A 12,262-nucleotide genomic window follows, 5' to 3' on the forward strand; every position below is an offset into this window, starting at 1 on the left:
ACCACAATAGTGTATTCTTGTGTAAATCTGGCTTTAGAAAATAGTTTTAATGATGCATGTATTATCAAAAGTGTTATGCTGATGACCAACAGTAGCGCTATGTGCTCGTGCAACACATACAGCTTCGGATCACAGTCTCTATATAAATCCTCTCCCAAGAATGAACGAACGCCGGGTATTTGAAAAGGTATCGCACCAAATCAGTAGCTAATACACCACTGCAAAAGAAGTCTGCGATAAACGTCAGCCATGACTTCATACTCCCCATCGCCCATCAACTCACCTCCACCAAACTCATCACCGCGCACACCCAAGAGTCTGTGACGAACAGTACGCGTTCTCCCTACTGATACATTAGCACTTCACTCCTAGATGATCTCACACCATTCACGCCCCTCATCCCATCCCTTCCCAATCCGGCAGGTATACCGCCTTCCTCCCCCAAACCTGATTCAAGAACTAAACATACCTCGTCAAATAACTCCCATCCGCCTTCGCTCTCCTCGTCTCCAAAAGCGGTGGCACAAACGGTAGTGCAAGAGCCGAGACTACATAGCTCGTTGCTAAAGTGGCTTTGAGGCGGTAGTGTGGGTCGCGCGGGAGATGGCGGGTGGAGTATGTGCGGAGGTGGGAGAGGGCGTGTGTTGAGATTGCCATTTTGTATGTCGGTATGTGAAACAAGGGTATAAGGGATAGTCTTTGGATGTTCGGACTGGACGGTTGGTTGTGCCTTTGTATCGTCGTTGCAGTCGTGATTATAGATGCTCGCGTGTGACCAGCCCTACGGAAGATGATCTCGGAATGTGGGGCCAGGAAGGTTCGGTGGTGTCGGCGCGTGTGGGGTCTTGGTTGCGTCGGTAATTCTGTGCTCTGGTGTATAAACCTCTTCAAAGCAAGTCAAGACAGGTAACAGTGGAATGGTAGCATGGGGGCGTCGGGTGGTATTAATACGTTTCAAGATGGTTGCCTAGGACGTCTGCCCTGAGGATGTGAGCAAGGGGTGAACGAACGGTCCTCGCACTACGGCCGCGGCTGACTTGCACGTGGAGATGAGCGACGTATGCAGGCGGAGTCGAATGTCACCATTTTTGTGGGCTGCGGTTAGGGCTGTCTTGACGCTAGGAAGCGTTTCCGTTGCTTATATCTTGCTTTGAAAGCGCTTCTTGCGAGTTCGGCTTACAAAGGCGCAAAATGTACATACTGAGGGAATTGGTAAGGCGACTCTGGAGTAATCGTTGAATGTATTCGCGTAGAATTTCTATCCATCTTTCTGCGGTACTTCTTCAGGCGTGCCTTCGCGAGGATGCCTCAGGATCTTGGCGATCCGGGTCACACCACCCTCGCGCGAGTACGCGCGAGCCGCCGCCTTTTCCACGGTAGATGCTTTTACCGGGGTGCAGAAAGAGTCCTTCTTGGCGACAAACGGCGCATTGGTGAGCAGTTGGTCACGACATCTTTGCTCCCAGTCACGAATCGGCGGTTTTCGCGGAGCAAGGCGTGGCTGGAGGTGTCAGCAGGAACGGACAGACGGTGATTGGTGGATGAGTGTAGCAGGGGAATGCGCAACCTCGCCGCGACTTCTTCTACTGTGGCTACGCAACGTCGCGATAATTGGCCACACTCGCGGTTCTCTTGCCCTGGCCGGCCTGGATAGATCGCATCTACAGCTTCTTCAATGCTTCGTCTGCAACTCCTTGTCGGTCTTTTAAGCGACTACCAATCTCTTATGCCTGGTAGACAACGAGAATGACGGCATCAATGACTGTGGTCGTCATTGGACAGTCTCTAGGTATCATCGTGGTAAGCTGATGTATGCTGCAGTCTCATACAAGCCATCACCCTCATCTTTTCCATGATCTTAAATTTCATACTACAAATTTGCATTGTCTTCGAGAAAAGCTCTCGGAAGCTATCTCTTGAAAAGCATCATACCATCCCAAACGCCAATCAAGCCACTTCAGCTCACCCGGCTCGAAAAAAAGAAGAAGAAAAAGCGACCATAGCGCGGGCTCATACCTCCTCAGCTACCCCATCTCCTCTAATTATTCCTCCTCCCATTACGATCAAAATTGAAAAACTGGCGTCCACCACCACCTCCTCCTCCACCGCCAGTCCTCCGCGCACCACCACCACCACCACCACCATAAGCCTGCTGAGGAGCATAACGCTGCTGCGGCCTATACCCTTCATCCTCTGAATCCGAGTCATCATCATAGTAGCCCTGCTGACCAGAAGGTTGTTGACGACGAGAACCCCCATAATCAAACATACGGCCTGGACCTCCCCCTTGACCATACTGTCCACCAGCACGCGGATCTTCGTATCCGGCTCCATACCGTGGATCTTGAGCACCACCGCGGGCGTAATCTCGATCGTCCATGTAGCGCTGTTGACCGCCGTAGCTGGGCTGTTCAGGAGCGCGGCTAGCACCGGCAGTGCGTGATTGTCTGAATGGGTTGTCTGCGCGTGAGAGACCGGAGAACATGAGGCCGCGACCACTACTACCACGCGGGGCTGATTCATGGCTGCTGCCGCTCATGCCGCTCATAGGCCCGCCGCCGCCACCACGGCTGGCAGCGTAGTCGCCGAAGGGCTCGTGGTGCTCTTGATATTGCTGTCCCTCTGGGCGCGAGGTATCGAAAGTCGAAGAGAAGGAGTAGCCGCCTTGACGCGGGTTTCCACCGCCCATAGGACAACCACCGCCGCCACGGCCCATCATGGGAGGGGGGCCACCTCCCATCATGCCTCCCATACCGCCGAAGGGGCCACCGCCCATGCCACCCATCGGACCACCGAAGGGACTGCCCATGCCGCCGAAGAAGTCGTCGCCGCCTGAGTTACCGAAAGGATTCATATTGTTGGTTTTTGTAAGGGTGTAGGAGTGTAGCTGTGTGTTGTGAGTTGAGTTGGTGAGTTGTGGGTGTGGATGAGGACGGGTTAGGAGGAGGCGGGGTGCATGTGATATAGTCAGCGGGGGCTGGGTGAAAGTATCTTGCCATAAAGTTTGGCATGGAGAGTGAACATGCTGATGTTTGCAGTGTGAGTGGATGTTGGTGTTGATAATAGAAAGGACGGGTAGTAGCTGGAAGAGAATGGGGAGGGTGAAAGCTTGGCTAGTATCGGTGAAGGGTAAGACTACTGATCTACGAAGATCTAAGGGCTTATGACTATGTCAGATTAGTAGATACCCATCCTGGTCTCGCTATCGCTCACCTCTCTCAATCACTTCATCAATTCAATAACGACCGTATCAAAACACATCAAAACCAAAAGCAAATGGTGAAGAAGTCTTTTATTCACTCTCCATCCTCCTTTACTATATCTCCATATGTAACTAAAAAAGGGTATATACATTGTTAGTGTGGTAAGTAATGTAAAAAACGGACCAGCCTTTGTAATTCTCGCGCTTTTTGCAACCAACCTCAATCGGCTATGTACTGTTTCGCTGTGTGTGTTTGTTGTCCTTCGTGTTGCCATGGGTCGAGGCGTTTAGCTGAAGAACTTGAGGGCACGCCTGAACCTGTTGCCGCCGCGGTTGCCTTGGCCGCCGAAGCCGCCCTGGCCCTGGCCCTGGCCCTGGTTTTGGCGACCGTTGCCTTGACCTTGACCCTGACCCTGACCGTTCTGACCTTGGCCTTGGTTCTGCTGGCCTTGGCCCTGGTTCTGACCTTGACCCTGACCTTGCTGGCCCTGGCCTTGGCCTTGGTTGCCGTTGTTCTGGTTGCCACCCTGGTTGCCGCCGTTGTTGCCGTTACCAGCGTTGGGGGCTTGAGTGGCGTCAGGAATAAGAGCTGAGAGAAACGTTAGCATGAACTCCAGGGAAGTAAAGACATGACGGATGAGAAAGCAACGCACCGGAAATGGCACTGGCACCCTCGTTGCCACCCGCAGCACCAGCAGCCTGGTTCGCCGCGATAGCAGCAGGAAGATCCTTCTTGTTTTGCAGAATTTGTGCAGAGATACCCTCAAGTGTCTGAGCAGTGTCGACAGCTAGCGGCAGTGAGTATGGATACAGGATAGGGCAGACGCTTTCTCATGATGATAGAAAATGTGGAACTTACCAGAAGCAGCCTCATCGGTGCGACCTTGTCCGTCGGTTTGCTGGACGGCGAAGCATCCACCGAAGGGACCGGCGATAGCGTTGTTGCGGCATCGGATGGTGCAGATGTTTCCAGTGGAAGCACCGAGGCAGTTGAAGTTGTCGGGCATCTGGACGTTGATAACAAAGTCCTTCTCCTTGGCCTGGGAGAGACCGAAAGAACCGGGGATGTTGTTGGACACCTTCAACGGGGTGAAGGTGGTGACGGCGTTGCTAGTCTCGTCCATGTCGCACTCGAATGGACCAGCGCCATCCGCGTTGACTTGGTGGATGGTGACGGCCAGCATGGAGCCGCCAGAAACCTGGGCCATACGACCAGCAGCAAGCTCGTTCTCGGTCTGCTCGCCGATGTCGATGTTACCAGCGATCTCAGTCCTTCCGCAGGCGTTGACAATGTTCTGCTTGATCTCCGAGTCGCGGATGATGGTAGCATCCTGCTGGCAAGGAGAGATGGTTGTGCAGTTGCGAGCAATAGCAGGGTCAACAAGGAAACCTTGACTCTCACCAGAGTCTCCAACGGCGGCCAAGATAGCTGCGTGCGAGTGCACGGTGGTGAAGAGAGCGGCAAGCGCAACGGAAGAGGCAGCGAAGTACATAGTGATTGGAGTTAAAATAAAGTTGGCGCTCAGCGCTGAGAATAGAATAGAATGTGGAGTAAAGAAGGACTAGCGTCGAGCTGTGAAGAAGTGAAGACCGTTGATGGAGATAGATTGTAATCAGTGGAACGGATGGTATTCTATATACCATCCTTCATGACCAGTCGAACCACCACATCGCGAAGTCCCTTACTCGACATCCATGGTGGTGTCCACTTGCATGAGACGTGCTTCGGTATAGGTCAAGGGTTTGGTGTATGGTCGTGCTGGCCTAGGCGCCTGAGTAGAGACTTGGCAATGAAAGAGTGGAGTACGGAAGACCGCCAAGTAAGGAATAAGCACCCTGGATAGACTTCGCAGGAGCTTGTGGTGCCTCCGTGACGGGAACACCTAGCCTGTCATGGACGTAGAGGCGTTGTGGTGAGGCTGCTCCACAGGCTTCAAACTTCGAGAACCTGGACCAGATCATGCCCTCCGTCACTTAGCGCTCATTGAACCAACAATTCAGCCTCCGTTTTGCCGTAGTACGCTAGCGATGAGGCGTGGGAGGTTTCGACGACCGTAAAGTCAAGTTTCGAATCAGAACGTCGCACGCCACATGCAAACACGACGGCTTGGCACAGTGCCATGCCGTATGCCCGGCTCAATTCCGGAAACTATGCTCGTGCGAAGGAACAGCAGATGGTGAGTGGCGGTCCCATGAAAAGCGAAGAGCCTCGGGATGTTGGTGTTTCGAGATCAGGCGCCCGTTAAAGTGGACCTTCCCGTTACATGGCTGTGGGGCCACCCGTTGGAGCAGGAACGCCGCGCTTTCGGCAGATAGGCACACAGTCTCTCGCGTAGAGTCGCCCGTTGGTCGCTGTCGACAATGCCTAAGCAAAGGGGCTCGATGTCGCGATAGCGCAGACGCAGGAATTGCACCTGTCATCTCCGCACTCCTGAGGCATTCCTGTCGCGCATCATGCCGGACTTCCGGACTCAACGATGTAGCGAGCAGTGTAGTAAGCGACCGTATTGTGGAAGCGATGGTTGTGAGCATTGCTTCTTCTTCGATGATGTCGCTGCCATCCTCCCGAAGTGTTGCACCTTCTCTTCAAAGCCAGGTTGGCTGCAGCGACGACACTCTTGCAGGGCTCACACTTTCACCATGCAGCAAGTCCACTCTCCTGAAATGGCTTGAAGGTACTGCTGTAACCCTCATCTATCTCGAGATAGCGCTTGCTCTGTGGTCAGTAGTTTTGGAGTGAGAACGTCCTTTGTGTCAAGTCTTGTGACTTCGGAAGCCCTTTTGTCTCAACAAGGGACAGACTCGACGGAGAGAGACTAGAAGGCATAGCCTGTCGCCGCGGATAAGAGGTTCCTGCGTGCTCGATAGCAACAGTCATTGACAAATTCCATTGCGGGCCTGCCCAGTATTCCTTGGAATGACAAGATGCTCTGAGTATCATGAACAGTAATGCTGTTATTGAGACGTGCTGCTGTCAGTGCAAATCAAATGGCGCGTGCCTCGTCATGTTCCTGTTGGAGATGGTGTAAGCCACTGTGATATCCCGGAGAGATCCTGGATGAAGCCTGGTGCGATTGCGACAAGCAGTAAAAAGGTCGTGTCACGTGTAATAAAGATGGTTGACTTGTGCCAGGCAACTGTTCATCCCCGCGGCGGCGAGTCCTTGTCTAATCGCCGAACAATCGCCGGCAGCCTTACAACAATCAGACCACTTTCATCATCCATCGCTCAGAAAACTTGCGAGCTGTCGCAAAGCCGCCACAAGCTTCCACACACACGAATTCCCTTCTCAGACCGATAATACACAACCCATCATGAACACAGTAAGCTTCATATACACTTTCCGCCCCGTCATTAGTCCTAACAGTCGAACAGGTCAAATCAGTATAGTACGTCACACCTCTCGCAGACACCACCATGTCCACCCACCCCATGCATGCCAAACCCAACACCATCCCACCAAGATCTCCAATGAACCCACCCTAACACCACCCCCAGCTACGGCTGGGCGACCCTAATCGTAGCCGGCGGCGGCGCCTACTTCTTCGCCAAACGCAGCATAAACGCAGACCGCGCCGCAAAAGCCGAAGCCGACCGCCAAAAACGCATCCGCCTCTATGAACTCGAGCACGGCTTACAAAACTCCGCTCCTACCACCACACCGCTGAACCCAACCGCGAAACCAGGATCTACACAGGCGGCGCCGCAGAGCGTGACGAGCGAGGTGGGCAGGCTGAGAGCGGAGGGAGGAGGGAATGGGGGTATGGGCGGCGAGGGCAACCCCAGTATGCAGGCGAGTCAGGATCCGGCGCCGACGAGACATGCGCCTGAGAGTGAGGGGCAGAGGGTGGGCGAGAAGAGCAAGTATGAGGCTCCGGAGGTGTATCGGAGTCGGAAGGGAGATCGGTTCTCATGAGTTAGGACAAGAGGATTGGCGATACAACGGACGGATGAATCACACGTTAGAGTGAGTTCACGTAGATACGAGGCATCAATGGCGTTATGGCATGGAAGATTCCACTCTTTGTATTATCGTACACCAACGCATTAGCAATTCCAATGCCCCAGCTCCAAGCTATGCTAAATTAAATGAATCACCCAAAACGCCCACGCGATATATCAGGGTATAAAGCGATGTGTTGCCGTCCCACGTCACTGTACATCATACGCTATGAGAATTTACTGCGCAAACATTCCGCTTCGGCTGTCTCTCCGCTTCTCGTACAGCCATTTGCTGTTCAGTCCGACACTCGCTTTGCCAGTAGAGGGCGTAGGGGTGCCCGGTGCCGTCATGCTGCTTGAGCTGTCACCGAACAAGCTACTGCTCATCGAACTGCCACCATAGCTCAACCGCTTTGTCGCAGAAGACCCGCTCATTGATCTCTGGAAGTTTCCTCCATTGTTTGGTGAAAACGGTGAGCCCGAACCAGACCTTCTGAAGTTTGGCGACCCGGAGCCGTATTCCTGATTGCTGAAGCTGTTGCTGCGCGGTGTTGATCGCTGGTATCGGGGAGGCGTGACGTAGTTGGGAGATGCGAATGCAGAGCCTGGGGATTGAGGCGCCTGGACACCAGCCTTCAGGCCCATGGAGGCGCGCTGTGAAGGGGTGAGAGGTATGTCGGCGATCTCGTCGGGGTAGTAGCGACGGATTAGAGGGAGGAACGCGATGACGATGTTTGCAGCGAATACGATGCGCACGAGGAGGACGGCCCATGCGCTGTAGGGCACAGCTTTTACGACAGCGTTAATCGGTGTTCTGGTGCATGTTAGCATGATCCACGATGACATTTCGTGAGAAACCTACGCAGCGTATTCCAGTAGCTTCACCTTCTCAGTGACTCTAGTACCATATACCGAGAGAAACAGGAAGCCTGCATTCAGGACGATGGCCCTGACGTTGCGCTCGTCAAACGTGGTAGCGTACTGCCGGCGCGCAATCTCGTCAAACTTGGGATGTCGCCAGGAGCCATTGGGCGTGTATGGCTGTTCTGTCTGGGCGGATGGTGTCGCGGCCTTTTGCGGAGTCGCAGGCTGCGCGTACCGGGCTACCGACATGTTGTGTGAAGCTTTTAGCTACTCGCGTTGATGGTTTGTTTGGCCGAAAGGGAGTCGCAAGAGATGGGCTGGCTCGCGTTTCGGGCTACACTTTCACTGATGCTGCTGGGTTAGTAGTTAGTGTCGGATAGCGTCGCGCGGCTACAGGCACATTCTGTCTGCCACAGGGTGCCGCGATGGTGAAGGTCAGAGTGGTTGTACAGCAACCATGTTTTGGCAAGGGCGATCGGAGGACGGACATGCGAGCCGACAGGGGTCCCTTCACTAGCGGACCAATTCACCCCCGCCGTCATCCCGCAGCTGCCAGCCAAACCTCCAACTTCACCTCACTCATGCGACCTCAGCCATGGCGGGTACTCTAGAGCAGCTTGATCAGACCATCGGCGAGGTCCTCGCCGGCTGGAACTTTGTCAGCACCCTCATCGCCTTCACCATCGTCGGCTTCCTGGCCTGGGTCATCTACGACAGCGCCGATGCCGACACACACCCGCTGCTGCTCGCCAGACAGGCGGTAGCTTCGTATGTGAGGCAGCCGGGAGAGTCTGCTGTCTTCCGCTCACCCGAAACTCCCCATGGCTGTACGAGCACCCCACCATATGTTTGCAGACGTTCCAGCTAACCTCCAGCAGACCCTCTCCGTACCGGTCTTGCCGTAAGACCTCCGGGCGCTCCCATGTACTCGGCCGGCAAAGATGGAGATCTTCGCGATATCTGGCGACGTGTCACAGGCGAGATCCCTCTCGAGAAGGGCGCAAAGTCTAGCGGCACTGCAAACATCATGACGGTCTTTGGAAAGGAAGGCGTCACCGAGCACAAAGTTGAAGACGTTACTAAGGAGATTGCTATCCTCGGAAAGCATCTACAGGATCGCGGTGCTAAGAGAGTGGCCATCTACCTTCCCAACAGTCTCGAGTTCCTCTCTGCACTCTTTGCCGGTGCCTTCTTCGACTTCACGCCTATCTTGGTCCCATACAATCAACCACACGAGACCCTTGCCGAACTCCTCCTTCAAACGAAAGCCGATGCCCTCATCGCCGAGGCAGGCTCTGTGCCTCTTGCCGAACTCAGTCAGGGCGTGTCGGGCCTGCGCTCCATCGTCTGGACTGTAGAGAAGACAAGCAGGCACATGGACTGGAGCGAGGTACCCGAAGGCATCGGCGGAAAGATTGATGTTGCTGTTTGGCACGAGCTTGTACAGGAACAGAAGAATACCACTATACCACTGCCGTCGAACCCCGGCAAGCCTCGAAACGTTGTCTTCCTCTGGCAAGAAGCCGTTGGAAAGCCGGCAGAGGTTGTCGAATTCACGCAACAGGTACGTAGACCCACCATGTTGGCATATGCACGTACTGATGGAAACAGAATCTGACCGCCGCCATTGGTGCACTTGTCACGTCCCTTCCTGCCGCCCACCGTCTAAATGCCTCGGATACGTTCCTTCCCGCAGACGCCTTTACACATTCCTACTGTCTGTGCCTGACGCTGGTTGCTCTGTTTTCTCACGCGACAGTCGTCATCCAGTCAGTTGCCGGTCCGGGTGTCGATCTTGAACTAGCTACACGCTCCATCGCCCCTACAGTAACAGTGGTGTCCGCCGAAACAGCTGCGAAGCTCCACAACACCACGAAGACTTCAGTAACCGGTGGCCCCCAGAAGTTGGCACATTACCTCGAGACGCGCATGTTGACAGCTGGCCGCCTGCCTACCGACAATCTTCTCACAAAGCTCAATGCGCCCAAGAGGGCGGCTGTCGGCACAACACCTGGAAAGCTGCGCTTGGTCTTCGTGTCTGAACGACAAGGCCTGAACACGCCGCCACTTAGCTCAGAGGATCTTTCCGATCTACGCATCTTCACCAAAGCGCGTGTCGTATACGCTTTGACCACAGCCAAGGTAGCGGGAGCCGTTGCGCAAACCAACATCTACGACTACCGGAGGGAGACAGCATCGAACAAGCACAGCCACTTCGGTGTGCCCCTCAGCTGCGTGGAGATCAAGTTGAAAGATACACCACATCTCAAGACAACAGACGAGCAGACCGCAGGCGAGCTAGTTGTCACTGGCTCATCGGTTGTGGGTGGTGAGGTCCACCTAGGCGTGAATGCGACCATCCGAGAGGACCATACTTTGGCGTATGTGTAGCTAGCGCATTGAGCAAAACGCGATGAACTTGAACGTACTTGCCTTCACGAAGCTTCTTCCAAATGACCCCCATTCAATCTGCCGCTCGAGGCTCTTGACATGTGTTCAGCTCAATGACACTTCTCGTATGCACGAGATTACGCGACTGACCCATGAATCCAGGCCAGCTTGTGCAGTAGTCGGCAGCGACGTGCATGCGCCCCAAGTACCGAGACACACTGGTTTTCCCCTCCTCCACAAAGCTCGTCAAACGCTTGCACCCTTAGTAGGTACTACGATACACTATATCACTCTCTTCGTATTGATTAGAGCCGTCACATATATGTGTATCTGTGGAGGAGACATCGTACCTATCGCGTCGCGTGGGGATCACCCTCTCTGGGGTAATTTCAGCCGAAGCGCCACCGAGCGGCGCCTTCGCTAAGACCGAACCGACTGGGGTGCTTATCTGCACCTGCACCACCGTCGAATGACAGCCGGCCCCATCTAGCAACGGTCGCATTTCCCAAGGACCGAGACCTTGGGTACAGCCGCTAACCATCATGACAAGTTGTGTGAGTGGTTGTTTGCTGAGCAAAAGGCTGCGAGCAAAGGCTCAAGGCGTTCGTCTAGTCCAGCTGAGTCTCGATCCATGTCTCTAGACGAGGTGTTGACATGGTCGGCTCGTGGCGCTTATCTTATCGTCGCCTTGCCAGAGATATAGACGTAACGTCAATCCTGGGCGCCCGCTGTTCGGAGATCTGCACTGAGACTGTGCGTGCTGCTAGAGGATAAGAAGGCGCTTGTGTCCGTCGCGCGGAAAGACCCTCAAGGATAACGGTTCCCTCATTCTTACAACCCTTCCACGTTCTTGGTGGTTGGCACGGTAGGCTTCAGGATGCCGTTAATCGAGAAGCCGCATTGGACGCTCAGGGTTGAGCAACCCAAGAGCACGTTTGCGGAAGGCAATGCGCGATGGTAGGTCCGAATTGGAGACGGAGATGCGCGATAATGGATTGTTTGTACTGACTGATGGTATACAGGACGAACAAAGATCTTGACCCTGTTCCGAGGCATGGTAGGAAGTGGGGTGTGACGAGCTTCATCTCGTATTGGGTGTCGGATGCATTCAAGTACGCCTTTGGCAAACTTTTGACATCAACGAAGTAGGAAATGCTAACATGATCTCAGCGCCGCAACATGGCAATTCGCATCCAGTATCATCGCAATCGGTACATCAACCACTCTCGCACTATGTACTACCTGAATCGTCCACTAACACCACCACCAGGCCTCACATGGCGCGAATCCCTCGGCATAGTCGCCCTGGCCTTCTTCATAATCTCCTTCGTCATCGCCCTAAACGGCGCAATCGGCGTCCTCCACCACGTCCCCTTCCCCGTCATCGCGCGCGCCTCCTGGGGTTTCTGGGGCTCCTACATCGCCATCGTCTCGCGCGCCATCCTCGCCATCTTCTGGTTCGCCATCCAAAACATGAACGGCGCGAATTCCGTGCGCGTCATGATCGGCGCCATCTGGCCCTCTTTTCTCACACTGGAGAACGGTATCCCTGAGAGCCAAGGCATTGATACGGCGACCATGATCAGTTTTTTCATCTTCTGGTTAGGCAGCGTGCCGTTTCTGGTCATGCATCCTAATGAGTTGAGGTGGCTGTTTATGGCTAAGAGTATCATTGTGCCGATTGCGTGGATTGCGATTTTGATCTGGGCGTTTGTGAGTACGGATGGGGGAGGTGAGATGTGGAATCAGAAGGCTACTTTGACGGGCAGTGCGTATTCGTGGGGTTTCTTGTCGAGTCTTACGAGTGTTATTGGGAATTATGCTACCTTGTCTGTGAATCAGGTAAGGTGGGGGGGGGGGGGG

At 54.3% G+C, this 12,262-nt stretch overlaps 6 protein-coding genes across 6 annotated transcripts in view; 3 read left to right on the forward strand and 3 right to left on the reverse strand.

The window, feature by feature from the left end:
- Positions 1-2,038: 2,038 nt before the first annotated feature.
- Positions 2,039-2,854, reverse strand: J4E85_000799 (uncharacterized protein; the record flags this gene model as incomplete). Its single annotated transcript, XM_051465088.1, has 1 exon — positions 2,039-2,854. The coding sequence occupies one exon, from the start codon at positions 2,852-2,854 to the stop codon at positions 2,039-2,041; it is 816 nt and encodes a 271-aa protein (XP_051331609.1).
- Positions 2,855-3,489: 635 nt separating this feature from the next.
- J4E85_000800 (uncharacterized protein) lies at positions 3,490-4,695 on the reverse strand (the record flags this gene model as incomplete). Its single annotated transcript, XM_051465089.1, has 3 exons — positions 3,490-3,791; positions 3,856-3,990; positions 4,062-4,695. The coding sequence occupies 3 exons, from the start codon at positions 4,693-4,695 to the stop codon at positions 3,490-3,492; spliced, it is 1,071 nt and encodes a 356-aa protein (XP_051331610.1).
- Positions 4,696-6,516: 1,821 nt separating this feature from the next.
- J4E85_000801 (uncharacterized protein) lies at positions 6,517-7,118 on the forward strand (the record flags this gene model as incomplete). The annotated part of the gene is made up of 3 exons (XM_051465090.1): positions 6,517-6,525; positions 6,578-6,591; positions 6,701-7,118. The coding sequence occupies 3 exons, from the start codon at positions 6,517-6,519 to the stop codon at positions 7,116-7,118; spliced, it is 441 nt and encodes a 146-aa protein (XP_051331611.1).
- Positions 7,119-7,381: 263 nt separating this feature from the next.
- On the reverse strand, positions 7,382-8,257 carry J4E85_000802 (uncharacterized protein; the record flags this gene model as incomplete). Its single annotated transcript, XM_051465091.1, has 2 exons — positions 7,382-7,958; positions 8,007-8,257. 2 exons carry the CDS (start codon positions 8,255-8,257, stop codon positions 7,382-7,384), a joined length of 828 nt encoding a protein of 275 aa, XP_051331612.1.
- Positions 8,258-8,603: 346 nt separating this feature from the next.
- On the forward strand, positions 8,604-10,399 carry J4E85_000803 (uncharacterized protein; the record flags this gene model as incomplete). Its single annotated transcript, XM_051465092.1, has 3 exons — positions 8,604-8,835; positions 8,887-9,572; positions 9,620-10,399. The coding sequence occupies 3 exons, from the start codon at positions 8,604-8,606 to the stop codon at positions 10,397-10,399; spliced, it is 1,698 nt and encodes a 565-aa protein (XP_051331613.1).
- An 877-nt stretch (positions 10,400-11,276) lies between these two features.
- Positions 11,277-12,262, forward strand: part of J4E85_000804 (uncharacterized protein) — a gene marked incomplete at both ends in the record, with an annotated part of 1,944 nt that continues 958 nt past the window's right edge. The window contains 4 exons of the mRNA XM_051465093.1: positions 11,277-11,356; positions 11,422-11,511; positions 11,570-11,610; positions 11,670-12,241. Of these exons, the coding sequence (XP_051331614.1) occupies positions 11,277-11,356; positions 11,422-11,511; positions 11,570-11,610; positions 11,670-12,241 (783 nt within the window). The remainder of the gene's footprint in view (positions 11,357-11,421; positions 11,512-11,569; positions 11,611-11,669; positions 12,242-12,262) is intronic.

This window comes from Alternaria conjuncta, assembly GCF_024043145.1.
Source record: "Alternaria conjuncta strain BMP 0040 chromosome Unknown scaffold_1, whole genome shotgun sequence".
Taxonomy (NCBI): Eukaryota; Fungi; Ascomycota; class Dothideomycetes; order Pleosporales; family Pleosporaceae; genus Alternaria; species Alternaria conjuncta.